The 26,520-nt window shown below is 42.6% G+C and overlaps 3 protein-coding genes across 10 annotated transcripts in view; 1 reads left to right on the top strand and 2 right to left on the bottom strand.

The window, feature by feature from the left end:
* Positions 1-121: 121 nt before the first annotated feature.
* On the bottom strand, positions 122-5,627 carry abcf2b (ATP-binding cassette, sub-family F (GCN20), member 2b). Its single transcript, XM_010744171.3, has 15 exons — positions 5,495-5,627; positions 3,532-3,682; positions 3,206-3,418; positions 2,807-2,989; positions 2,443-2,614; positions 2,263-2,358; positions 2,070-2,172; positions 1,757-1,852; positions 1,391-1,510; positions 1,204-1,293; positions 1,004-1,114; positions 861-923; positions 649-777; positions 369-572; positions 122-289 (listed from the first exon to the last, which is right to left on the bottom strand). The coding sequence occupies exons 2-15, from the start codon at positions 3,668-3,670 to the stop codon at positions 173-175; spliced, it is 1,836 nt and encodes a 611-aa protein (XP_010742473.1). The 5' UTR covers positions 3,671-3,682; positions 5,495-5,627; the 3' UTR covers positions 122-172.
* A 2,163-nt stretch (positions 5,628-7,790) lies between these two features.
* Positions 7,791-13,845, top strand: chpf2 (chondroitin polymerizing factor 2). Its single transcript, XM_010744170.3, has 4 exons — positions 7,791-8,859; positions 10,815-11,379; positions 11,462-11,644; positions 12,061-13,845. The coding sequence occupies exons 1-4, from the start codon at positions 8,588-8,590 to the stop codon at positions 13,333-13,335; spliced, it is 2,295 nt and encodes a 764-aa protein (XP_010742472.1). The 5' UTR covers positions 7,791-8,587; the 3' UTR covers positions 13,336-13,845.
* A 5,278-nt stretch (positions 13,846-19,123) lies between these two features.
* smarcd3b (SWI/SNF related BAF chromatin remodeling complex subunit D3b) overlaps positions 19,124-26,520 on the bottom strand; it is a 45,300-nt gene continuing 37,903 nt past the window's right edge. For 5 of the 8 annotated variants that reach the window (XM_019271682.2, XM_019271679.2, XM_019271684.2 and 2 more), the window contains 7 exons: positions 25,321-25,449; positions 24,843-25,004; positions 23,373-23,470; positions 22,033-22,168; positions 20,806-20,928; positions 20,546-20,647; positions 19,124-20,452 (listed from right to left, as the gene is read on the bottom strand). In XM_019271682.2, coding sequence (XP_019127227.1) covers positions 20,399-20,452; positions 20,546-20,647; positions 20,806-20,928; positions 22,033-22,168; positions 23,373-23,470; positions 24,843-25,004; positions 25,321-25,449 — 804 coding nt within the window. In that variant the 3' untranslated portion in view covers positions 19,124-20,398. The remainder of the gene's footprint in view (positions 20,453-20,545; positions 20,648-20,805; positions 20,929-22,032; positions 22,169-23,372; positions 23,471-24,842; positions 25,005-25,320; positions 25,450-26,520) is intronic. The other 3 variants (XM_019271681.2, XM_019271685.2, XM_019271680.2) reach the window with 1 other exon arrangement.

The raw sequence follows: 26,520 nt of genomic DNA on the forward strand, positions 1-26,520 counted from the left end.
AGAGACGTGTCCGATAAAGATGCATAAGAGATCGTTTCAGTTCTAACTTGAGGACATTTCCTGCGACGCAGACCCTGCTCGTCTCCCTCAGGAGCCTGCAGGTCAGATCCATGATGTAAGATAAAGGAGTGGCTCAGTGTGGGATGTTTCGTTTTTTTTTATTTTTGTTTTATTAGATGTCATGCGCTTGCTTTTCGATCTTTGATTTCAAGTGCTCCTTGTACGCCAGGATGTCCCTGTTCCACTTTGTGATGGTTTGACTCTCGCACACCCAGATCTCATTGGCAACCTGAAGAAAAAGACAGATGATTTATAAAAAACGATGCCAGCTACGGCTGCTTTACATTCACTGATGAGTGTGTACGTACCTGCTGGATTAGCCTGAAGTCGTGGCTAACTAGCATCATGCCGCCGTCAAACTCGTTGACGGCTTCCGCCAGCGCGTCGATGGTCTCGATGTCCAAGTGATTGGTGGGCTCGTCAAGGAACAGCATGTGAGGGTTCTGCCAGGCCAGCCAGGCAAAACACACGCGGCACTTCTGACCATCTGACAAGTTCCTGATCGGACTGACCTGGAAGACATTTCCGGTATAAATTTCCGGAGCTTTAGCTCAACTTTACACATTATTTCCTCCTCCAAACTCTTACCTGCTGTTTTCCCGTCAGCCCGTAGCGACCGATGATCTTCCTCATCTCCTCTTTTTCTTTGATCTCGGGGAAACACTTCATCATGTACTCCAGAGGAGACAGGTCCAGCTCCAGCTGCTCTGTCAGATGCTGTAACATGAAACACACAGGAGACAGTAAATATACTTTCTGTGTTGCGTCAGTAAACCCTCAATGTGGAACTTGTGTTTTACCTGGTGATATCTGCCAATCTTGACGTGAGAATGTTTGCGGATCATGCCGTCGGTGGGTAGGAGCTGCACAAAGAAAAGAATTGAATACTCTGAAGACAGTTGCAGGTCATTGTGCGATAGGGGGGGATAAACGCTGTACGTACCTCTCCCATCAACAGCTTCAGCAGTGTGGACTTCCCTGCTCCATTGGGTCCCACCAGAGCCACTCGTGTATCCAAGTCTATACCAAACTCCAGGTTTTTATATATGTGCGGCTGTGAGAAACATTAAAAAGATGAGTGAGACCGAGAGATGTGCGTCCATGTTTCAGCTCTGTCCGTGCTGCGATATGAACTATACTCACCGTGTTGTCACTGTACTTGAAGCTCACGTTCTGAACCATGATAACAGGAGGAGGAATCTTCCCACAGGGAGGAAAATAAAATGACAGAGTCTGCGGGAGACATGAGCAGGTGTCAAAACGCGTGTCACTGTGTCAGATGTGTGTGAACTGCGAGGCTACCGAGAGCCGCACCACATCGTCGCAGTACCTTGTCATTCACAACTTTTTCAGTCAAGCCGGATGCCACCATCTTCTGCAGCGTCTTCTCTTTGCTCTGCGCCTGTCGCGCCAGCTTTGCAGAGCCGTGACCAAATCTGGCAATGTAATTCTGGATAACAAGAAAAATAAGATTGATTCAGCTAACGACAATGTTTATAAAAAAATAAATGTGACCACTTTAAAAAAAACAACAAAAGATATACTCATTAGTAAACAGTTTATAGCCTGAAACAGACTTCACAGTAGAATGCATGATGAAAACTTCATTTATGATATGGTACACTTCTCTTTGGAGGGCCGTGGACATGGACTTGTTCTGAACCATCCACTCTGTGCAGTGGAAACTTTCCATTACCTTCATGTGTGCTATCTGGTCCTGTTCCCAGTTGAAGCGCTTCATCTGGTTCTCTTCCAGCTCCTCTCTGGTCTTCACATACTGGTCATAGTTACCCTTAAAGAGTAAAAATAAAATTTGCACGGTCATCCAACAGGGTGGCACGCTGACAGGATTAGTAACAGGCTACCCCCAGTTTCCTTATTTAGCATTATGAGATCACACAGGGCAGAGTCACTCCCAAAAAGATGCTGAGGCTGATTCCCTTTCTGGCGCTACGCTTTCTAATTTTGCTTTAAGGGCACCAGCAGTGGTTTCAGCCACGTGTTCTTACCGTGTAGTATTTCAGTTTTCTCTGATGCAGGTGGATGATGTTGGTGCAGACACCGTTCAGGAAGTCTTGAGAGTGTGAGATGAGCACAAGGATTCGCTTGAACCTGGCAAAAAAAAACAAAAAAACAAGGATGAGCCACACACACCTCATGTGTTTGGACTCGTTTCAGTTATAAAGTAGGAAGTGAACTTACGACTTGAGCTCCTCCTCCAACCACACACAGGCATCCAGATCCAAGTGGTTAGTGGGTTCATCCAGCAACAGCATGAAGGGCTTGATGAACAGAGCTCTGTCCAGAGAGAGTTACAGTTCAGGACGATATCTAAATATATCTAAACTCCAACTGTGTCACATTATGTCACTTTGTCTTTACCTGGCCAGAGCAACGCGCATCCTCCATCCTCCACTGAAGTCCTTCAGTTTCTTTTGCTGCATAGCAGCGGTGAAACCCAAACCGTGGAGGATACGAGAGGCTCGCACCTCTGCCTTGTCTGCATCCAGCTCCTCCAGACGCTCGTACAGCTCCATCAGCTTCTCACACTCGGCTATGGGGCGGATGAGGGGAAGGCATTTACTATTGATTTCCAGCAAAACAACTATCTAAGAGACGTCCATTTGCTCGAGTCACTCAAACTTGGGTATGTTCTGCTAAATTTATTCTCTTTGTTGTCTCTCGGCCAGTTTGCCTGCATACATTTTCCCTCTGCGATTGCATAACGCATCAACATATAACTCACAGTCCTCATGGGCGAGTCTCTCCGCCTCCTTCTCCAGCATAATCCTCTGTTCATCCACCTCCATGACACACTGCAGAGCCGACTTTTCGCTGGGGGCCATCTCCCGGGTCAAGTGGTAAATATCGATGTGCTCTGGAATGGGAATCTCACGATGCCCGATGGCAGACAACAGCATGGATTTTCCTGGAAGATACAAATAGATAAGACAGATAATTTTACTGGTTACAGTGTGGGCAACATTTACGCCTCTTCTACTTAGGATAACTGGTGTGAATGAGCAAAAGTAGGTGCCGTTATGTGTTGAAGAAGTAACTTTTAGGGTGTCCAGGTACCCGAATCACCGAACAGGAGAACCGCATCAGGTACTAGGAACAGTAGAGGCCATGCAAGAGCATTTACCTGTGCCGTTAAGGCCAATTAGCCCATAGCGTCTGCCTGAGTTAAGCTCCAGGCTGGTGTCTGCTAGAAGTTCTTGGCCATGGAAGGTGAGCGACAGGCTGCTAATGTGAACATCAGTGCTGTTGGGGTGCGAGGCCAGAACGCCCGTCACTGCCCGTGCCTCCGTCTTTGCCAGCTCGAATTCATCCAGCTCCTTCGTCAAACTGGCGATACCTGTCAAAGCGACAAATAATGTATTGTATTGAAGTTGATGTCAGGTATGATACAGGCCTGGTAAACCACAACCAAGCCTTGAACATGAATCACAGATGACTCATCGCTCTCACCGTTGCTCTCTGCTCCATTGCTCTGGGTCTCCGGCTGATCTCCTTCCTCATTTAACTCATCGGGTTTCTTTGTACGCTGGCGAGCTTTGGCGGCCTCCTTCTTCTTCGCTGCCTTCTTCTTGGCTAGGTCGGATGGCATGGTTGTGTAAGGCTGAGGGACACAAATAATTATTATTTGTTTCCCCGTGGTGGAATGAATAAAGTATATCTAATCTAATCTAATTAAAATGAAGGGAGCAGGGGCGCCGTATAGGGGGGAAAAACTTACAATTTCAAGGGCCCACGACTGACAGGGGCCCCAAAAAAATGGGAGGACAGGAGAATATCGATCACCGCATCACATCTCTCTTCAATCAAGGCCTGACACAGGCTGAAATAGCTTTATGCCTTGCTATAGATAATGTACACATTAGTGTGTGTGTCATCTGAGAAGACGGCTAGCAAGGCTTCAGCTTTATCGGAGGCGCAATCTAACTGAGCCTGATCGTCATGAATACCCTGAAAATCAAAACTGACTCTGTATTTCAAACTCAACACTAAATGTATTTCAAACTCAACACTTAATACACTAGACTATCGTTTTGTTTTCTAGAGATCTCGAATTTATGATCCTGTTATCACGGGAAAACGGGTGGAATAAAAGGTATGTATGTATGACCCTTTAGGGCTTCCGTAGCACAGAGGGGGGCCCAATTCGATTTTTTTTTAGTCATGGGGCCCAAAATGTCCTGGCGGCGCCCCTGGGAGGGAGCAACAGTTTTTACTCTGTAGTGAGGTAAATGAGACAGATTATCAGCTGGTGGGAGGATTTCAGTTCATATTGGTGAACATTAGTTAAATATATCGAGTGTGGCAGTTCATATTGGTGAACATTAGTTAAATATATCGAGTGTGGATGTGGGTAGAACCGTAGAACAGTAACGTCAGGTGATTTTAACCCACACAATTCTCGTCATGTGAGTTTTCATTGTGTTGCTGCTGTCTGACTTGCATGGGTCCTTGGGTAGCTTCAGGCTGCTCACTGATGTCATTAATGGGATGTTTGTCTATGGTTTTTTTTCAAGAGGCATGCGTTCGGGTGACTTTCACCCAAAGTTACTGATAGAGATGCAGACAAGGCTCACATGTCCCAGGAATGGGTGGACCAAAGAACAAGTTCCCAGCTCCATTATTTTTTCTCGTTTTCTCGTTAAGGATTACCTGCCTTTTTAAAAAAGGGTCCCCCATGATACCTTTTTATTTTTATTTTTATGTGATATTGTATATTGGGTAATTAAAGAAGAGTACTACAATTTGGCATACAGTGTTGTACTTTTACATACATTGATGAAAACTGCATTTTATTTTGGTAAAATAAACCCGAAGTTGGTGATGGTGTTACTAATTTTAACGTTAGTGTGCCAGGGTTAAAAAAAAGAAAAGGTCGAAAACGTGCCGGTAATTTAACTCACAGCTGATTTCAGTGTTAGAAAAGGCCTGAACACGGTTAACGGGTCGGCCTGGAGGTGGTGTAATGGCTAACCGGGATCTGTTCCAGCTCCACCTGCTCGCACGTTGTTCGGCTCCTCACGGTAAAAAGCCGGATAGCACAGCTGGTGCTAACGGGTAGCTGATGCCGCTAGTATCACCGGCAGATCTGGATATTTACAGCGAGTTACCCGGCGACAGCGCCCGACCTATAATGTTGACCTTTTAAAACAAAGTGTCACACACACAGGAGGGACGTTATATCTTTTATTTTATTTTAAATACGCGTTAAGGTGAGTGCGTTAGCTTCCGTTAGAAGTGACAGGCCTGAGCCGCCGAAGCTAACTTGACGCAAGGCCCCGACGAGCTCCGACAAAAGCCGAAGGCGGCAAACTCGGCGGTTAATTACTCGTTTTTAAACCGTCCGTTTGTTTCAGACAGACAGCCTCGTGTGTTGTCCGTACATGTCAGGCAGCGTGAAATAACGAGTCTTTACCTTTGATAACGAGTTTCACTGGTCTCCGGGAGCACACCGACGTCTCGTGTCCACTTTTTTGCCGGGTGGATGTAGCCGAACACCAAACCGCCAGACTGACCATATATGGGCAGAAAAGGGCGGCGTAAGTATGGAGCGGTGATGGGGAGTTCGGTTCTTTTTAGTGAGCCGGATCGTTCGACTCAGCCCGCCAAGACGAGTCGGCTCTTTCGACTCCCGACGTTTTTATTCAGAAAACGGCCAGTATACAAAAAAAAATTCAGCTTCACTTGTTATCCTTATCAGTCCCGCCAGTTTTTCGCGATTTTGCGATCGTGTGGATTACCGTGTGCGTCGCATAATTATTGCAAAATAACCAAACATGCCGCCCCTTCCCCACGACATATGTGTTTTCCACCATAGATCAAATAAACAGCTTTGCCATAGATGTGTCTTCCACACCACCTGTTTGCCACGCGCAGCCATTTTCACACACATGGGAACATTAGTTAGTGATGGCGACTACTAACAAGTCCCACCTGCCATATATATCGGCAAATAACAGAGCAAAACAATATCCGGCAATTTTAAATGCAAGCGGAGGAAAACTATTTTGTAGCCCTTGTAACAAAGTCCTCAACCATAATTATGTTAATTAAGTTAATTATCTCGCCTCACTCAGTACTGGGGTAAATGCGTTTTTACACTCCAGTACTAATGTTAAGATTCTTACAGAAAATAAAAAGGAAACAGTGTTTGGCTTGGATTGGATTAAGTAGGTAAACATGATAATCTCTAGTTTTTCACGCAACTGCTCTGTTGCCTTAAGAACTGTTAGTTGTTGTCTATTTCTGTTTTTACTCTTTGCTCTGTGAAGCACGTTGGGCTCCAATTCAGTATGTAAGGTGCTATATAAATAAATAACATTGAGTTGAGTTGAGTAAAAAAAAAAAAAAGCAGACTCTTTTGAAACGACTCGTTCACGAATGACACATCACTAGTATGGAAGTGGTACCCTCCCCCTTATTCTCCGTGACTGCAGTAAAAAAAAAAAAAGTCAATTTAATACTTAATTAGGAGCAGATTTAATCTATAAATGAGTAAATAAATTTCAAAAATTTAATTATTGGCTTGGATTAAGTAGGTAAACATGATAATTTCTAGTTTTTCATGCAGCTGCTCTGTTGCCTTAAGAACTGTTAGTTGTTGTCTATTTCTGTTTTTACTCTTTGCTCTGTGAAGCACTTTGGGCTCCAATTCTGCATTAAGGGTGCTATATAAATAAATAAAGTTGAGTTGAGTTAAAAAGAAAAGAAAAAAAAGAGCCGACTCTTTTGAAACGACTCGTTCGCGAATGACACATCACTAGTATGGATGTGGTACCCTCCCCCTTATTCTCGCGTGACTGCAGTAAAAAAAAAAGTCCATTTAATACTTAATTAGGAGCAGATTTAATCTATAAATCAGTAAAAAATGAAAAAAAAAAAAGTAATTATTGGATTAGATTAAGTAGGTAAACATGATAATCTGTACTGTGAAGCACTTTGGGCTACAATTCTGCATGAAAGGTGCTATATAAATGAATAAATAAATAAATAAAGTTGAGTTGAGTTAAAAAAAGAAAAAAGAAAAAAGAGCCGGCTCTTTTGAAATGACTCGTTCACGAATGACACATCACTAGTATGGAGGTGGTACCCTCCCCCTTATTTTCGCGTGACTGCAGTAAAAAAAAATGTCCATTTAAAGCTTAATTAGGAGCAGATTTAATCTATAAATCAGTAAAAAATGAAAAAAAAAAAGTAATTATTGGATTAGATTAAGTAGGTAAACATGATAATCTGTACTGTGAAGCACTTTGGGCTACAATTCTGCATGAAAGGTGCTATATAAATGAATAAATAAATAAATAAAGTTGAGTTGAGTTAAAAAAAAAAAGAGCCGACTCTTTTGAAACGACTCGTTCGCGAATGACACATCACTAGTATGGAAGTGGTACCCTCCCACTTATTCTCGCGTGACTGCAGTAAAAAAAAAAAAAGTCCATTTAATACTTAATTAGGAGCAGATTTAATATATAAATTAGTAAATAAATAAATAAAAATAAATTATTGGGTTGGATTAAGTAGGTAAACATGATATGGACGGTTGTTGTGATGGATGGATGTATGGATGAGCATCTTACAAGTGTTACCATGGCGACACTGTCTTTAAACGTCTGTTGTTTTTCTCCACATACTAACATTAAAAATGAATAACAAATGTTTGTCGGTGTGATTTTTAAGCATTATAACATGTTATTTTAACACAGAGTCGGTCACAGTGATGCAGCAGCTCGGTCACTGATGATGAAGAGGACGTGAGAGAGAAAGAGGAGGAGGAGGAAGGAGGTTATTTCTCTGAGTGTGTGGCACTTTATGTTTTTTTTTTGTGTGTTGTTGTTGAGGAAGTCACTAAAGAAGAAGCTAAAGAAAATGGAGGACGTATGCACGGCCGTGCCTGCTGGCTTTCCCCGAGCATCGACGACTAAACCCGGGATGTTTGTGCTCGGCTCGTCGCTGGACTGAAAAAAACGGACCGGGGGATGCTAGTTAGCTCGCTAGCTTTTGCTCTTTGATGTTTGATCACCACAGCAGCAAAAAGGAGATTAAAAACTTTTAAATCCTCCTTGTTTTCAGGGAGTATTAAACCAGTCACCATCGGCGTGAACTCAAACTTTTAACTCTGTTTTTTTTTAGCGTTAGTTATCTGACTTTTATATAAAAGAAGAAGAAGGCTAATGAGCTAATTAACGTAGCTCATCATGACAGCGGCCAGGTTCAGGTTGTCAGACAGCGGCTAAACCCGCAGAAAACGTCGATTAAATGACAGATAAGTGCGATTATTTAAAGTAGTTTCTTAAATATGTGAGTTAAGGATTGTGTGTGGCTCGACAAACTAACGCTCAAACACGATATTTGCCTCATTTGGTTCATTGGAAACTTTATAACACTACCTCAGAGGACACTATGTAAGAGTGAAGTCGTGTGATTTCCCTTAAAATGCGTTGAGCAAGGCCACAAGTGTTGGCACATAGTACGGTTTCTTTTTTCAAAGTGTTGCTCATAACCGCCAGACATGCGTCTCTCCTCCTTCCTGGCCGTGTTCAGGCCTGCTCTGCCCCTCATCCTCGGGCTGTCATTGGGGTGCAGTCTGAGTCTTTTGATGGTGTCCTGGACACAAGGGGACACCGACGACTCCTGCAGAGATGAGCTGGGCAATGGGAGGCTTTTCCTGGGCAGAGGAGATGCCCAGAGAGACTCGAGGGATGGAGCTGCAGATGAAGACTTTCAGCCACGTATCGTGCCCTATCACAAGGATCCAAACAAGCCACATAAGAAAGTGCTAAGGTGAGTGTGAAAGAGGTGCAGGAATGTGCTCATGATGTCCATGTTATAGTCTGTCTGCAATGTACAAGAGGTTTCCTGCAAAGAAAAACACACATTCGCAATGTACAAGAGGTTTCCTGCAAAGAAAAACACACATTCACACATTTTTCAACACATTTAAAGTGTGAAAGTTATGTTTTTCAGTCCAGAAAGAAGTCAACATACCACTGCAATGTCCAAATGTATCCAAAGCCAATAGTATAAATCATTGTTTTGAAAGTCAGTCAGCGATATAGATGAGGTTTCCTGCAAAAAAAAAACACATATTCACACAATTAAAGACAGATTCGTTTGAGAAGCAACACATCGTCTGACTTGGAGTGCGAAAGTCGTGTTTCTGAATGCTGAAAGAGGTCAAAACAGTACAGTAATGTGCTCATGATGTCCATATTATAGTCTGTCTGCAATGTAGACGAAGTTTCCTGCAAAAAAAACACACATTCACACATTTTTCAACACATTTAAAGACACATTGTCTGACTCCTAGTGTGAAAGTTATGTTTTTCAGTCCAGAAAGAAGTCAAAATACCACTGCAATGTCCAAATGTATCCAAAGCCAATAGTATAAATCATTGTTTTGAAAGTCAGTCAGCGATATAGATGAGGTTTCCTGCAAAAAAACCCCACACATTCACACATTTAAAGACAGATTTGTTTGAGAAGCAACACATCTTCTGACTTGGAGTGCAAAAGTCGTGTTTCTGAATGCTGAAAGAGGTCAAAACACTACAGTAATGTGCTCATGATGTCCATATTATAGTCTGTCTGCAATGTAGAAAAGGTTTCCTGCAAAGAAAAACACACATTTTTCAACACATTTAAAGACACATTGTCTGACTCCTAGGGTTTTTCAACACATTTAAAGACACATTGTCTGACTCCTAGGGTGAAAGTCATGTTTTTCAGTCCAGAAAGAAGTCCAAATACCACTGCAATGTCCAAATGTATCCAAAGCCAATAGTATAAATCATTGTTTTGAAAGTCAGTCAGCGATATAGATGAGGTTTCCTGCAAAAAAAAAACACAATTAAAGACAGATTCGTTTGAGAAGCAACACATCGTCTGACCCGGAGTGCGAAAGTTGTGTTTCTGAATGCTGAAAGAGGTCAAAACGCTACAGTAATGTGCTCATAATGTCCATTTTATCCAAGGTAAATAGTCTGTCAGCAATATAGACGAGATTTCCTGCAAAAAAAACACACATTCAGACATTTTTCAACACATTTAACAGACAGATTCGTTTGAGAAGCACCACATCGAGTGTGAAAGCCGTGTTTCGTCGTCCAAACACTACAGCAATGTGCTCATAATGTCCATATTATAGTCTGTCAGCAATATAGATGAAGTCTCCTGCAAATAAAACACACATATTCAGACATTTTTCAACACATTTAAAGATGAGAGGCACCACATCGTCTGACTCGGAGTGTGAAAGTCATGTTTTTCAGTCCAGAAAGAAGTCCAAATACCACAGCAGTGTGCGCACAGTGTCCAAATTTATCCAAAGCCAATAGTATAAATCATTGTTTTGAAAGTCTGTCAGCAATAAAGAGGAGGTTTCCTGCAAAAAAACAAACATATTCCGACATATTTCACTTTCAAAGACCGGTTTGTCAGGGAAAGCAACAGATCACATGCTGTTATATCTTACCAGATTTTATTTTAAGAAACCGGAGCCTGTATTTGAGAGATTACATCAATCCAAGAGTAGCTCAGATGAGGAGAGCAGACCTGTTGATCTGCACCTTTTTAGTTTCATTTCAAATCTCCATGAGCTTCACACAATCTGAATCTTTTCTCTGATCTTTTGTTTGTTTTAAAAATATCTCCAGAGCTTCATGTAAATGATTTTGAGGCCTTTTTAAAAAGGGGCTGTCATGAGAAATAATCACCTTTTTTATTCTGTTTGTCTCCAGAACTCGATATATTCACACTGAACTGGGCATAAGGGAGCGCCTGCTCGTGGGTGTGCTGACCTCCCGGGCCACCCTCAACACGCTGGCCGTGGCGGTGAATCGCACAGTCGCCCACCACTTCCACCGCACCTTTTTCTTCACGGGCTTGCGCAGCCCTAAAGTGCCTCACGGCATGACTGTGGTCGCCCACGGCGACGACCGTCCGGTGTGGCTGATGTACGAGACGGTGCGTCACCTCCATCAGCACTACGGCTCGGACTACGACTGGTTCTTCTTAGCCCAGGACGACACTTACATGCAAGCGGATCGTCTGTCGGAGCTCGTGGGTCACCTCAGCGCAGGGCAGGATCTGTACATGGGCAGGGCGGAGGAGTTTATTGGTGGAGAGGAGAAGGCACGATACTGTCACGGGGGCTACGGCTATCTGCTGTCTCGCAGTCTGCTGGGACGTCTGCAGCCGCACCTCGACACCTGCCGTAATGACATCCTCAGCGTGAGGCCCGATGAGTGGCTGGGCCGCTGCATTATTGACTACCTGGGTCTCAGCTGTGTGGAGGTGCACCAGGTAAAAAAACAAAAAACAAGAGCACTGTCTTTAATTTCACACAGTTTCATTTCCACTAACATGTCTTCTCCTCTTCTCGCAGGAGATGACGTATCGTTACTTTGAGCTCGGGAAAAACGCAGATCCAGAGCGCGAAGACAGCGCACAGTTCAAAAACGCCTTCACCGTCCACCCCATATCGGAACCGAACCTCATGTACCGCCTGCACAAACGCTTCAGCCAGATCGAGCTGGAATGGACGTACCTACAGATTCAACAGCTGCAGGTTTGTAACGCTCGACACCGCTGTGATACAGACGTGTGCTCCGATTGCATCACCGTGTTTTGCCGATGATGGATTCTGTGTGAAAGCACATTGTTTGTTCTCCTCTCCAACACACCCACGCTTTGAGCCAAGGCAGAAATTCCTGACTGATACAATATTTAAACATGTCAGAAAGCCAAAACAAGAGATCGGGTGTTTTGCCGGGGCATGAAGTGTTACATTCCTGTGTCATCATCTCTTGAATATGATCTTCCTGAGAAGCCTTATTATGTGATAAAAGTGGCTGCTAATGACAGTTCATTAGCGCTGTTTTGACTTGATTTGATGTATGTGCTATACCGCAGGGTAATCACAGTCACGAAGGTAAATGTTTACAAGGCGTTGCTTTGATTTGACAGATTTTTGTTTCCCCTCAGATGCAGATCAACAATCTGAGCGACCTCACGCCAGAGGGCAAGTCCGGAGTCACGTGGCCGATTGGAATCAACCCTCCCTTCAAGCCAAGAACCCGTTTTGAGGTCATAAACTGGGAGTACTTCACAGAAGAGCATATTTACTCGTGCGTTGACAGCTCACCCAAGTGTGAGATGAAAGGGGCCGACCGTGCCGACGTAAACGCGGTTCTGGAGATCGCCGTGGAGCGTCTGAACGAGCGCTACCAGCCCCAGCTCCGCTTCCGTAAGCGGCGTCTGCTGAACGGTTACCGCCGCTTTGATCCCACGCGTGGTATGGAGTACATGCTGGACCTCGCGCTGGAAGCTTACACCCAGAAAGGCCACAGTCAAGTCATCGCCAAACGGGTTAACTTGTTGCGGCCTTTAAGTGCAGTTGAGATTATCCCCATGCCTTATGTGACGGAGGCGACACGGGTGCAGGTCATCCTACCCGTCACTGCCCAGGATCAGGACTTTGTTGGTAACTTCCTGGATATGTACGTGATGAACACTTTGGACACCCACGATAATGTTTTACTCACGTTCTTGTTCATCTACGATCCCTTTGACGCGCAGCGAGTCAGCCAGACGGACGTGTTCGCCGGCATTAAGGCCATGATCGGGGAGGTGGAGAAGCGCTACGGAGACGTGAAGATCCCCTGGATCAGCGTGAAGACGGAGGTGCCCTCGCAGGTGAAGCTGATGGACATCATCTCTAAGAAGCACCCGGTGGACACGCTGTTCTTCCTCGCCAGTGTGTGGACCGAGGTCAACGCTGACTTCCTGAATCGCTGCAGGATGAACGCCATCAGCAACTGGCAGGTCTTCTTCCCCATCCACTTCCAAGAGTACAGCCCCGCCGTCGTCTACCGTGACCAGCAGCCCTCTGCCGCCTCTTCCTCTTTCGCCTCGGAGTCGCTTCGAGACGGCCACTTCGACCGCCACGTCTTCGACGAGGCCTGCTTTTACAACGCGGACTACATGACCGCGCGGACCAAGATGGCTGCGGACATCTTGGACAACGAGGAGCTGCTGGAGAGCATGGACGTGTACGACATATTCGTGCGTTACTCGGGGCTGCACGTGTTCAGAGCCGTGGAGCCGGCTCTCATCCAGAAGTACGTGCGTCGAACGTGCAACCCGCGATTCAGCGAGGACATCTACCACCGCTGCGTCCTCAGCAACCTCGAGGGTCTGGGGTCACGCTCGCACCTCGCCATGGCTCTTTTTGAACAAGAGCAGGCCAACAGCACCTAAAAGTCTTGACTGCCGGGGCCTCAAACGTACTGCTTGGACTCACGCGGAATAATGTGAATCGTGTATCCATACACTGAAATTCTCACCTTTTGTATTTGGCTCGGGTGCGTAAATATCTAACTGTATCCTCCAGCTGAAAAACTCTGTGCTCAGCGCTTCGTCTGACTCACGAGTCCATAACTCTGAACCTGTCATGTCTCGACGAATTATGACTCCAGGAGCTGTGCTCTCACACACTCCCCTGAATGTGGACTAATTGTATTATGCCATTGATGTATTCTCATAGGAGTCAAGGAAGAATATTTATATTCCGGTTTTTAGAAAAAATATGGGTTTTATCTTGAAAGAATAAATGAACAAAGGCCTTCATTGAGAAAAAAACATGAGCCATAAGTCTTCCTTAGTGAAGACGTTTAAAGCGATACTGGAAACAAGCTGTTATCTGCCTTTTTCTTTAATATATGTTCTTTTTTTTTTAAAGAGGTATTAAAGAGTGATATTTCCGCTCGAGAGTTGTTTCTTCATTTCTGCTTTTTCAGCCTCATTAGACAAAAAGACAACCGTTTACAGGATCTGTGAACGCTCCTGGAGGTTCCTGTTATCTGCTCGGCAGAGCTGAAGAAAAGGCAACATGGCAGAAAAATTCAGTAGTGATGGAGCGCTCATATAGTTTTTTCCCCTGAAAGCTTTACTGCAGCGCCTGGAGGCAGTGAACAGTTTGTTCCAGAGCAGCCTGCCCCGCCTCGTCTCCTCACATTAAGTCAGTAATTCTCCACCCCGGCCCAGGCCTCCCTCAGTTTTTGGCGAGTATTTCGTGCACACGTCTCTGGGGAAGAGAAGTGAACCCAGTGCCCAGAGGGAGGGTGTCACGTCCACCTAGCCAAGGTCCCGCCGTGGCGTGGGTGGTTAAAATTCACAACAAGCTGAATGGGCTTACTTCACACACCCTCCTCCTAAAAGGCCCCGCTGATCTTCCCCCTCCTCCTCCTTCTCCTCTTCTCCACCCACAAAACTTCTCCGTCGGCTCGTGAGAATAGTGGCAGCAGCAGCAGTAGCGGTGTGAAAGAGGCTCTTTCTGAGGTGGGGGAGTGGGGCTGCAGTCGGCGTTCACAGCGCTGCTGCAATACGCCGTGGAAAAGGCCTCCACCTGCTTCCTTGTGGTGAGGTCGGCGAACAATAAAATGCCTGTCTGATACCTCTGAGGAACGCCTCGCTCATGCAGGAAGTTCAACCCACCAGTGAGCACGAGCACAAAATCAACACTTTGCTGCTGCTGCAGAGTATGAGAGTGTTCTTTTAGTGAGGGGCAGCTCGCTTATTTGCATAATTGGACATAGATTCTTTAAATATAGACGACTGAAATAAACCCTGCCGTGGTTGAAACGAGTAAAGATTTGAATATCAAAGAGGTGTGTTTGAGTATTTCTGCCCTTTTTTTAATGTCACAACATGTTTTTAAATCATTATCCATAATTAGAGTCCAGGTAGGTCAGCCTGATGTTTGGACGGCAGCAGTCCTCAACACAGCAAGACCTGTATATGTGAAAATGTGTCCTTACTTAAAGTATCTATGATTTTATGTGTATATAAAGTTAGCAAAGATAGTTTATTCATCAGATATAAAGCAGGTAAATGTGCATTGAGACCTTAAAACCTCGTAACATGCAGCTACACAGGTTGTAGTCAAGACACCTCATTAAGACTGTGTGTTGTTTTCAAAACTAGACAATTAAGGGACTTTGGTCTTGACCAGTCTTCCAAATCCAGAGTCCTCTCTGTCTGACATTAAGACGTGGCAGAGGTCTTTTAAAAGTGGTTTTCAAGACCTATCATGAGTACTAAAGCAGAGAGGAGTACAAAGATGGCATGTGTGTGTTGCCAAAATCAGAGAAAATAGGGTAAAATGTCTCAGTGCTGTACTCTAGCAGTAATTCAGTGCGTATGTAATCAAGTTGGAAGTAAGTCTTCAGTTCATCAAAGAGTCCAAACAACCATTCACACTCACGTTAGAGTCGCCAATTAATCTATTAAGTCCACTGAACTGTGTCTGACTGCCAACTCTGCTCAGAAAGACGCAGCTCAGGCTTGAAGCAGGAACCTTCTCACTGTGAGGCGACATTGTGCAGCCCACATTAGACATAAGATAAATAATAAAGATGATCTGTAATTTGTCCCCTTTTAGTTTAACTCAGAACGTCATTGTTTGATGGATAAACTCTGCAGAAAGCATCTTTAGATGTGGAAATACGGGACGCTTAACTGCCTTAATCTCAGTAACTAAGTACATTTACTCACAACTCTGACTCCACACTTGCCTTTTGCTTCTCTACTCCACTACATTTATCTGACAGCTACAGTTACTTTACAGATTAAGACGAATCTTAATAGAACAGACTAGTGAACAGAGGCGATTATGCCAATAATAAGGTCAGTGTGAGGGTTCAGGTACTTTATTGCAGCCGTAAAGTCTCTCACTCCTACCGAGGCTTGTTCTTTTCCCCAGCGCTGCCTTATGTCATTTCTTATTCACTGAGGCGTAAAAATGATAATTCGCCTACGATGCCTTTAGTGGTTTTTGAATTATAAGCATCAATAAGTATCTGGGTTATTCTCAGCGATCCTTGTTTCATCACCACCGCTGATTCTTAGATAATATTTCTACAGGAGTCATAACTTCAAAATAAATATCCCTAAACCAGACAAACAGAATTCAAGCCTGACTTTGAACTTTAATGATAATATCTATCTAATCTGATGTCAAACATGTATTTGAAATATTATATTTTTGAAGCATATTTAAGGATTTAAGGAAGTTTTATGCAGCTTTAAGAAGCTCAGTTTAACATAAGCACAAAATAAATCAACCTTATTTACCTACAGCGTCTACAGATCACTCCTCAGCTCAGACACAAAATGGATCCCAGTAATTCTGAATTATGCATGAAGTGTCTCGCTGAGGACGGTAGTTTTATTCACTGTGCGTGGACGTGTAAACATAGAAATGAGTACTGGGAGAACATAACAGATAAGTCTGCTGTTTGAGCTCCACACAACTTAAAAAATTCACATCCCAAAAGACTTCTTTGTATTTTTACTTTGTGTGTAAGAAGAAAAAAAAACGTACAGCTGTTTTGACACTTTTTGATATGATACCTGAAATATCTGACACACATGTCACAGAGTATGAGTCATCTTGGCTCCTGTTCTTTAAATATATTAGCGCCAGACCGGCTGCCATTGTGTTGAAGAGTTTGACACATTGTATGAGTAGTATGAGACTACAACATGTACTAAATCTGTGGGTGACGCCACGCACGCTCTTTATACTGTCGTCGATCATGATCACATAAAAATAAGAATTGTTGTGTTCACTTTCATGAAGCGGGTTAACATAAACCAAACAATGGCTTTTTTTTTTATAGTTTCACGGCCACCATAGGTTATCTCCCATAGAGAGGCAAGGAGTATTCAGTTGGTTGCAATCTTGCAACCTCCCCACTGGATGCCAATAAATCCCTTAAGATGAAGTGTACAGACATAAAGGATGAAGATGCTGTGCTCTCTGTTAATTTGTTTATCTGTGTACTTTATTTACGTTTAAGTGTGTATCTGTACTACTTACAATGAAGTACAAAGCTTTGATACTTCATTATATACTCTGTTTGTAGTTCTATTTCTAATTTCTATAAACATTTAATTTCTATATTTTACTTTTACATATATGTTTTATATGTGTAAAGATCTTCATTTTCTTTGCACTTTAACATGTTTACTGCCTAATTCTGCTATTGGATGCTTGAATCTTCCTCAGGATCAATAAAGTATCTATCTATCTATCTATCTATCTATCTATCTATCTATCTATCTATCTATCTATCTATCTATCTATCTATCTCGACATGTCGTGGTATAAAGGTGGAAATAAAGACACTTCAGATATCGTGGCATTTACAAACTTTGGCAAGCGCTTCTTTATTTACATCCAGGCTGTCTCGCAATGTCACAGCTGTTTTCCCTTTATTTATTTCCTTTTTTTTTTCGTTTTGTTTTGTTTTTGTAGAATCACCAAACCAGAGTTTTTGCTCTTTCCACATATACATCATGTATACTGTGATCTCCCTGTTGGTGACGACAGTGTAAACAGAGAGAAAGAGCAGTTCCCACTCTTCACAAAAACACATGCAGGGAGCGGGACAAACATGTCAACAGTATGTCAAGGGTTTTTTTAGTAACAGGAGACGCAGTAGTCTTGTTAACATTTTTGTCAGATCAAAGCTGAGCTCACCCCGGCCGAGGAGTTGCAGCTTTTAGTTTCCTCCACGAGAGGGTGCTAGTGAATCAGTGACTGCATGACAACAATGTGAATGCCCCAGGGCCATACAAAGACAAATCACTCCAGGTCAGACACAGGACTAAGATAACTACCAATGACTACTGTTTCTCCTCTAACGAGTGCAGTTAATATAACTTAGTAACAAAAACACAGTTCAGAAAAAATCACACCTACAGTTAGTTGCTGGTAGGGCATATCATTTTTGGCAAAAAGGTTTCCAGAAGGCATTTTTAACAAGTCTTTTGCTCGTCTCACACAGACTGTGCTATGCCAGCTCTTTTATATTTACACACACCGTCCCGTCAAGATGTATTAATTAACGTCCATGGAGCATGCATAGGTCATCGTGGGAAAAAAAAATCGTCCAATCACTTTTTTTTTTGTGTGTGTGTGTATGCTGGGATCGTAAAAGAGGCTCTCACCCAATGACGAAGAGTTACAGCACAGTGCAAAGAAACCCCAAGAAAAAAAGGTTCCAGCTAGAAACTGACTGCTGAGAGAAGAAAAGGTCCTCCATCTGACATTACAACATATACATACAAGTCGAGTGTCATTAAAAAAAACAACAAAAACACAAAGTCGGTGCAGATTATATCATGTGTTACAGCTACTGAGATTGAAAGCGAGGGAGGTCTTTTTCTTTGTTGCAGCCTCTAAGCTCCCACGATAGTTACGGGATGGACCTAAAATAAACCACCCCAACCCAAGATAGTACACAGAGGAACACTAACATTCCTGCCCTACTAATTCAAAACTCATGGAGCTCCCATAATGCACCCGCCCCCCCCAAAAAACAAACACACACACAGATAGTCTGTCGTATACTGTACAGTTGACATATTTACATTCACATCTCTAGAAAAGAAAAACATTTTTCTTCTTCATGTAACATAAAAAGTGTAGAAGTGGACACAAAAAACTCCAGACCTGGGTTTAAAAGTGTTCGACGCAGTGACGGTTTGAGGGTTTGTTTTTACGGAAACAAGCCCCGAATTCTTGAGATTTCAAGGTTCAGTGTGTAAAATTTAGTGATCTATTGGGGAGAATATGGCAGAAAGCCAAAAACTGCAGTTCCTCAAATGTCCACTTGAGGCTGGCTCCAGAAGTGAGTCAGTCTCCATAAGTCCCCATGTTCAAATGTCCAACTTCACAGCAGAAATAAACATGTTTACAGCCTGGTACAAAAAACAGTTTTGGTCTCTGTAGCTAATTTCAACGTTCATGACAACTGTACTGAGGGTGAATTTATATACAACTCACCTGTTCAAATTATATTAAGGCTTAAAGTTATGCAGGATTAACCTTTTTGATTGATTAAAAAATAGATTTTTGCTGTTACAGATGGCTTGAGATGGCTCCAGATTTTGAGCTTGAAACATTACGGGTCATGTCACGCATGCATTGTCCTTTCTTTAAACTGTCATTGATAACCGCATGAAAATAGGAATTGTTGTGTTTTTGTTCCCTTTTGTGTCCACAGAGGAAACGGGTCCTCTTTCACGGCGGCGGGAGAGGTTACAATCTCGCAACCTCCCCTCTAGACGCCAATAAATCCGACACACTGAACCCTCGAAAGACGAAGACATTTCCTGTTAAACCCAGGCGAGGAGTCTTTTGCCCCGCTTCTATTTCAGTGATCGTGTTCTCGTCTTCTTCTTGTTGCAACCTTTGGTAACACCTTCAGGACATTAACTGGCAAAAAAAAAAAATACGACACAAGGAAGAGGCAGTGAGCGACTCTGACAAAACAAATCAGTCGACAACACGTAGAGGCATATTTGTCATCTTGCTATGATTAGGGGGGAGAAAAGAAGCTCTTATTACGATGATCAATACTTGTTTCTCCTTCATTAAAACTTTTTTTTTTGCTATAAACAGACACAGAGATGTTAAAGTGATAATACTTTAGTTCACGTAGCTAATACTGCTGTAGGAATTACCGTAAAAAGACGTTATTAGACTAAAATGAGACACATTGGAAGTGAAGTGAATGAAATCCACACCTCGGGTTCATAGATAGCATCGATTCCCTGCAACCCAACGTGTCACACCGTAATCTCGACTTTGCTGGTGTAATTAATCAATCTTTCGAAAAAACAAACAAAACAAATACTGTCCTAATGAGAACACACACACACACACACACACACACACACACAGACGCGCCCAAAAAAAGAACATTTAAAAAAAAAGAGTTGGAAAACATGTGAAGACTCATCCAGAGCGCTCAGAGGATCGACTGTGACACCGGGTTACATCATTTCTGTCGCTCACAGTAACAAACTCTTTGAGATGAGAGTCCAAAAAAACACAGCAGTGTGTGTGTGTGTGTGCGTGTGTGTGTGTGTGAGCAGCCGCTTCAGAGTTTTTCTCTTGACGTATTTACAAAGCGGAGAGTGGCGGACGGAAGAGGAGGTTTTTGTTTATTAGGCAGCGAGTCCGAGGATGCCTGTGGTCTGTGGGGCTTGACCCCTTTAGGGGGGAGTGAATACATGCAGTTAATGACGATTGTCGGGGGGGGGGACAAATATGCAGTGGGCGAATCATGTGCGCTCAGATCCGACTTTCACACGTGAACGTAGCTGCTGTCGTGAGGAAAAACCTCCTCTAATATCAATATTTTTTGTGAGTTACCAACATTTTTTGTTTGTTTGTTTTAGAGGTATAAGGTTTCACCAGACTACAGCGATGGCCTCACACACATCCAAACACACACATACAGGACTTGGTTTAGGTGTTGCGCACGGCTAAGGCCTGTTCCAGCTCCTGTCTCCTCTGCTGGATCTGTCGAGGGGAAAAGGGAAAAAAGACGTTATTGGAGGTAGAGGGTTGTTGTGAGGTGAAGTGTAAAGGATGATTTGGGTGTCGTTTCCTCACCTTGCAGTAGAAATAGCGGCTGACGGCCTCCTGGGACCAGGGCTCGTGGTAAAACGCCGCCCTCCTCTCCTCTTCAGGGTTCCCCACCACGTCTGTCATTAGCTGCAGCCAATGAGAGGAGACATTCATTAATCACATCATAAGACACGCTTCACATTCATGAATGATCCCAAACATGTCAAATAAAGGCGTTGTGCTGTTTCAATGTGACTTTAAGTTACAAAAAAAAGGAGCGGCGCATATAAATAGTCGTATCAAACCTTAAGGTCTCGGCTCTGGGATTTGAGCCAGTCCTGGATGTAGCCCTTGGGATCTCTGGAGAAACTGAGCATGAAGTCCCTCTGGATCTTCAGCTGGTTGATGGACTCGATGGTCTCATGGATCTGAAAGAGGAGCAGCAACATACGATAGATACATCAAGAGAAAAAAGAAAAACTGCAGCAGCTGGCTCATCTCTGCATCCTGATAAAAAAACAACTAATCACTTTTTAAAGTTGTTAATCAGCCAAAACTTCTGGAATAAAATTCAGTTTCCTAAACCACAAAGAGTTCATCTGCAGAACAGGGTCCCGAAGAGCACACAGTGGTTTGTACACAGTTCAAGGCGACGCTTCACCCAAAAAGTTTTGGTTAATATTAGCTACCTGAGAAGGCTGTGTACTGTCTGGTCTTTGTCATTTGTCGGTTTAGTTGGTCTTGACTACAACACTGATGATCAATAAACAATTACTCTACGAATACAAAACTGCGGGGTCAGGACCACACAGAGGATTCGTCATTTTTTGAGAGTAGAAAAGACAAAATGATTCTTCTCTTCTCTAAACTTTATGTGAAACAGTGTGTGCTTTTACATCTTCAAACCTCCAAAAATTATGAAAAGATAAACCTGACCATGAAAAACAATGGTCCCAGGTTTGAGTGTGCTCATTCAGGATCCGTCTATGCCCTCTTTTTATGTCAGTTCTCTAATAGAGGCATAAAATAATGACATCTGCCCTGATAAAGATTTAGATTTAGGCCTTCTTTTCTGTCTTTTACTTGGTTGGTATTGTGCTGAAAGTGTAGTGATCTCCTCAAAAAGTGTAGGTGAATGGGATAAAAGAGTGTGTCACACAGAAACAGGTATATCTCAGCCATCATGCAAATATAAAATGCCACCAAAGGGAGAGTCAAAAAAAAGAGCTCTTTGTCCACACATTTAATGAAAGCAGTGATCGGTGTATGTTTTTGTCACACCCTTCATCCTGCTGTTGACAGAAAATGTCAGTTTCAAAATGAAAATCTGTCAGTTAATCATTAAAAACAGCTCCCGCATTTAAATCAACACAAGCAAACTGCTGCAATAAAACAAAACCTCCTGTTAAAAAGCTATAAACGTCGTCGTCCCCACGAGGCAGCTTCACTTCTCGCCTCGGTGTGACTCACAGCATCAAAAGGTAAAGCCGAATCAATCCACAGTCTGCGCTCTGTGATGTCGACGCTCTCACCTTGTTGTCGAGCGAGGCGATTTCCTGCTGGTTGGCGGTGGAGAGGAGGAAGCTGCTCATCTGGCTCTTCAGGGGGTCTTCCACCTCCACGTCAATGTCGTAGCAGGCCGTCTTCTTCTGGTCGTTGGGGTCGACGCTGACGGGAAGCAAATGTTCATTTTTAGAGAAGAGGGAATAATTACAGAGTCCAAAAGTCCTGACTAACCTCGTGTTACAAATCTACAAAAACATGAATTAGGTGTTATTTTATCGGACAGTAAACTGCTGCCACGTGTTGTTTATGATGTTTAACATCCACCACTTGCGGTAGAGTCGTGGTTTATTCATTTCATAGATGATCTGATGAGATCGATTTGATTTCTTGCTGCCAGGATCTTGACTCGGACAAAGAAACATGATCACGTCACGCTAAATCTGGCTTCTTTACACTGTCTCCAGAGCTGATTCTAAGATCTTATTGATTACTTATAAGACCTTGAGAGAGTTATTCAGCTGATTATTTAGTGCCGTATGTCGCCTCTCACTCTTTTAGATCCTCAGATGCCTTTTTCTTGGTTGTTCCTCGGTCCAGATTTAAACTCAAGTGTTTCCAGCCTGAGGAGATCAAGGCTGCAAACTGTGTCCACTTAAAAACTCGCTTTTCTAAAGGGGCCTTTAGTTGATCTTTTTATGTTCTATGTCACATTTTATTCAAATTTTTGATTGATTTATTGCTTTTTACTTCTACGCTCTGCTTTGTTGTAAAGAACTTTATAATTGTGTTTTAAAAGGTGCTAAATAAATAAAGTTTATTATTATTAAATTAGTTTTATTAGAGCCTGACCGATGTACTGCATATACATGTTACGATATTGGCCTATCACAGATCAAATCAAATCAAATCAAATCAAATATCGGTGCTAATGTTGTCCAATATGCAGCGATATGAAAGCTTTTACAGAACATGTTTGGTGTCATTTCTATTCTTTTTTTAATTTATAGTTGTTGTTATTGTTAAATTCCCAGTGATCATTGCAGAAAATGTGTTTTTATATAAAGAATATACACAATATTGAAGAATATCGGCTGATACCCCGGCGGGGCTCTAATTTCTTATGTTTAGATTGAAAAAACAAGAAAAACAACAACAAACACAACTATTTAGAAATAGCTTGTACTCCTGAGGCCGCAGCAAGAAAGAAAACCTTTATCTATTTTAATAAAATATATTTTGTGCAGGAACAAAAGCAACATAAACACATGATGGCACATTCAATAAAAACTCTCGTTCAAACTTGTGAGAGTTTAATCTCAGTCGGTCTTTCCGGGGTTACATGACGTTCTCATAAACAGGAATCTACCTGATAACATGGTTGATGACGATGGGGTCGGGGGGTAAGAGGAGGTTGGTGAGACGCTGAGGGATCTCAGAGAACTTCAGCCGAGGGCAGTCGAATATCTGTAGAGGAATAAATAACATCTGATTAACATCTTGTTTCTAAAATAAAAGCAGTTTATTTATTTGAAGAACTTTACACGCTCATGATTCTGGCTGATTACGCTTATTATAAGTCGCTTTGAATAAAAGCGTCAGCTGAATACAGAAACGTAAACGCCTGTGTATTTGTGTATATGTACTGATATATGTACTGAACTATAAATGAAAATATGTCAATGGGTTGACTGGTTTTTCTTTTAAGTGGGAAGAACACGTCGGATAATTTTAACCAGGTTTGACTGAAATATAACATGTAACATATTCTCTTCTGTCTACGGTCAACATTCAGACTCATATTGACCAATATTGTTGCATCATGTACGTAGATAAATAGAAGGATAGCTTTTTTTTGTGTTTTGAGATAGCTAGCCGACGATAGACGACGGGCTCTGTGATCTCTCTAAACCGAACATATAATACAGTAACTTGAACTGACTCTGATGCAATGCAAATTTAATTGTACAAGTGATTGTACACAGTTATATGTAGGTATATATATATTTTTTTTATATTTGCACAGATAGAGATATATGTTCTCTTATACTGCAGCCACTTAAACTCATCTTCCTCTGTTTGTGTTGTAATACATGTCACATTCAAATATCCCTTCGGTCATAATAAAGCTAATCTGAAACAGTAAAGTATTGATTGGGCTGACGTGCAGGACAGCTTCAATACTGATAATTTAACTAGGTGAACATAAACAGGATCCACATGAATCCATTTAAAATGTATTTTTTATTTATTAAATGTATTTATTGAACATTTCACTGATCACTGTGTAAACATAAATCTTCATTCCTGGTGTTAAATGTGTCTCATCACAGAGTTTATTTTGTGTTTTCATCGGACAGCGACTATATGTTTCATATGACTGACACTCGCAGTTATTCTTAGTGGTGGAAAGTAACTAAATACTTAAATACTTTGAGTTCAGAGGGAAATATTACAGTACTTTTTACTGCCCTACAGTTATTTAACAACTTTAGTTTCTAGTTATTCTTCAGAATAATACAGTTATTTGTCTAGTTTGGCTTTATTGTCACAATTCACTTGTCTTTGACACGTCTAAACTTTTCACATAGTTTCATTTAAATAACCCAAAGAGATCAAATTATCCTTCATAACTCATTAATCATCACACAAACTGTCAGATTTATTTACCCATGGACCTTTAGGTTGATAACCAAACCAAGCTACCAAACTTCACTGTGACCTGTGCATTGTAAAATATAATAATATATGATCTGTATCTGAGCTATTCTTCCACCACTGCACTGATATTAATATTCCTGCAACAATAGTGTGATTTATTGCACATAGAGTCCCATACCTGTTGAAAGTACTTGTCACAGTTGATGTACTCCTTGTCATGGGAGTCCTGCAGCTTGTTGGTCTTGACGTACTGCCAGAGGGCCTGGATGATGCAGGAGCGGGTCTGAGTGTGAATGCCAAGCAGGCGAGCCAGGCGAGGGTCCAGCTTAAACTGGGGAGGCTGTGGAGACGACGTAATCGAATTACAACACCACCACCACCACCCCCCACAACAGAGCCTTTACAACAGCTTCATCACATCTGACATCCTTATCGTGTTTTCCCCAGGCTCGGATGTCAGCTTTGAAAACAGAGTCTTAAATGTAATCTTTAATGTTTCTATAGACTGGCGACGTGACGCCTGCAGGTTGTCGTTACAACAGCTGATTTCATGGCGTGGATTAGTCACAGAGTTGTAACACAGGAGAGTCTATTTCTACACAGAGTTGTGAGCTGGTGTAAAGACTGTATACTGTATACTACCCTCTGTCCTTTACCTGATAGTCCAGCATCAGCAGCAGAGTGCAGCGCACGCTCACGTCTCCCGGCCTCTTCACCTGGAAGCCGTCCGTCTCCTGGGTGGTGGGCGTGCGGTGCCACTGTAAGAGCAAACCACCACGCCGTGACTACACACCCCAAACTGAGGTGGTTTATTCAAACTGAGTGATCAATTTGTTATTTTCACACTTCATTTTCTGTTTGTTTCACACTTTATTAATCACAATCTCAATAATTAATTCATGTTTCCTGCTCGATCAGCTTCGTATTATGAGTGATGGGATCCTAAAAGTTACAACGGCTCTGGAGAGATTTACATATTTCAGTTTTTTCCCCTTTGCTTTTCTCGCCGGGCAATTGGAAAAAAAGTTGATGTCACATATTTCCCACACCAATCATAGTTTAAAATCAAAAAGTGATGACAGTCGTGCGGTTGTTTATACTCATTTTGCCAGTGCTGTGAGTCAAACGTGGTCAAACCACACCCCAAGCAGTCCTGATGAAGCAGATTACGTTTCTTTAGCCACGTTAACGGCGTAGCTCAAGGGATGACGGTTGTTGGTTCATCCACCATTTTGGCCCAGACTTCAAATGTTTGAACTAATAAATGGATTCAGCCTATTTGACATGATGTAGTACGGCCATTACGGGTGTTTCCAATGAGACTAATTAAGGTTCAGTTCCATTTATCGCAGAGGAGACTTTCCAGTGAGCCAACATGCACCACCTGACTGTTTGACCTGAATGGATACTTACGCTTTCATATCCAAATGGCAGCATTAGCAGCATAAGCTCAGTCTCAGTAGGGACTTGGCTTGGGAAAGAGGGTGGCACATGCTAAACTAAGATGGTAGTAGCTGTACTAGCAGTAGTTGTGGTTGTAGTCGTGGCTTGGGAGCCACGGGATGGTTGGTTCAGGTTCAAGCCCAGCACGGCCCATAGTATAGAACTAAACTAAACTAAGTGAAGATGGCAGTAGCTGTAGTTGTAGTGTTTGTGTACCACAACTGGTAGTTGGAGAGCTGCCAGTTCACCTAGTGAGCAAGGTACTAAACCCCTTAACTGCTCCCAGGATGCTGCTTCATCACTGCCCATCACTCCAATCTCTCCATGTCTATAAGCCCTTTGTGTGTTTGTGGTTGTATTTCAGGCCTAAATTTGTAAAAACTGATTTAAACTGTGTTATGTTATGCATGTTG

The sequence above is a fragment of the Larimichthys crocea genome, chromosome XXIII (genome assembly GCF_000972845.2).
Source record: "Larimichthys crocea isolate SSNF chromosome XXIII, L_crocea_2.0, whole genome shotgun sequence".
NCBI lineage: Eukaryota > Metazoa > Chordata > Actinopteri > Sciaenidae > Larimichthys > Larimichthys crocea.

What these genes read in the sequence shown, in the direction of transcription:
- chpf2 (XM_010744170.3), top strand. Translation starts at nt 8,588, where the DNA reads ATGCGTCTCTCCTCCTTCCTGGCCGTGTTCAGGCCTGCTCTGCCCCTC. An exon ending in CCACATAAGAAAGTGCTAAG is followed by an intron (nt 8,860 to 10,814) that starts GTGAGTGTGAAA and finishes GTTTGTCTCCAG; the next exon opens with AACTCGATATATTCACACTG. An exon ending in TACAGATTCAACAGCTGCAG is followed by an intron (nt 11,645 to 12,060) that starts GTTTGTAACGCT and finishes GTTTCCCCTCAG; the next exon opens with ATGCAGATCAACAATCTGAG.
- abcf2b (XM_010744171.3), bottom strand. Translation starts at nt 3,670, where the DNA reads ATGCCATCCGACCTAGCCAAGAAGAAGGCAGCGAAGAAGAAGGAGGCC. An exon ending in ATGCGCGTTGCTCTGGCCAG is followed by an intron (nt 2,359 to 2,442) that starts GTAAAGACAAAG and finishes CTCTCTGGACAG; the next exon opens with AGCTCTGTTCATCAAGCCCT. An exon ending in TTGGAGGAGGAGCTCAAGTC is followed by an intron (nt 2,173 to 2,262) that starts GTAAGTTCACTT and finishes TTTTTTTGCCAG; the next exon opens with GTTCAAGCGAATCCTTGTGC.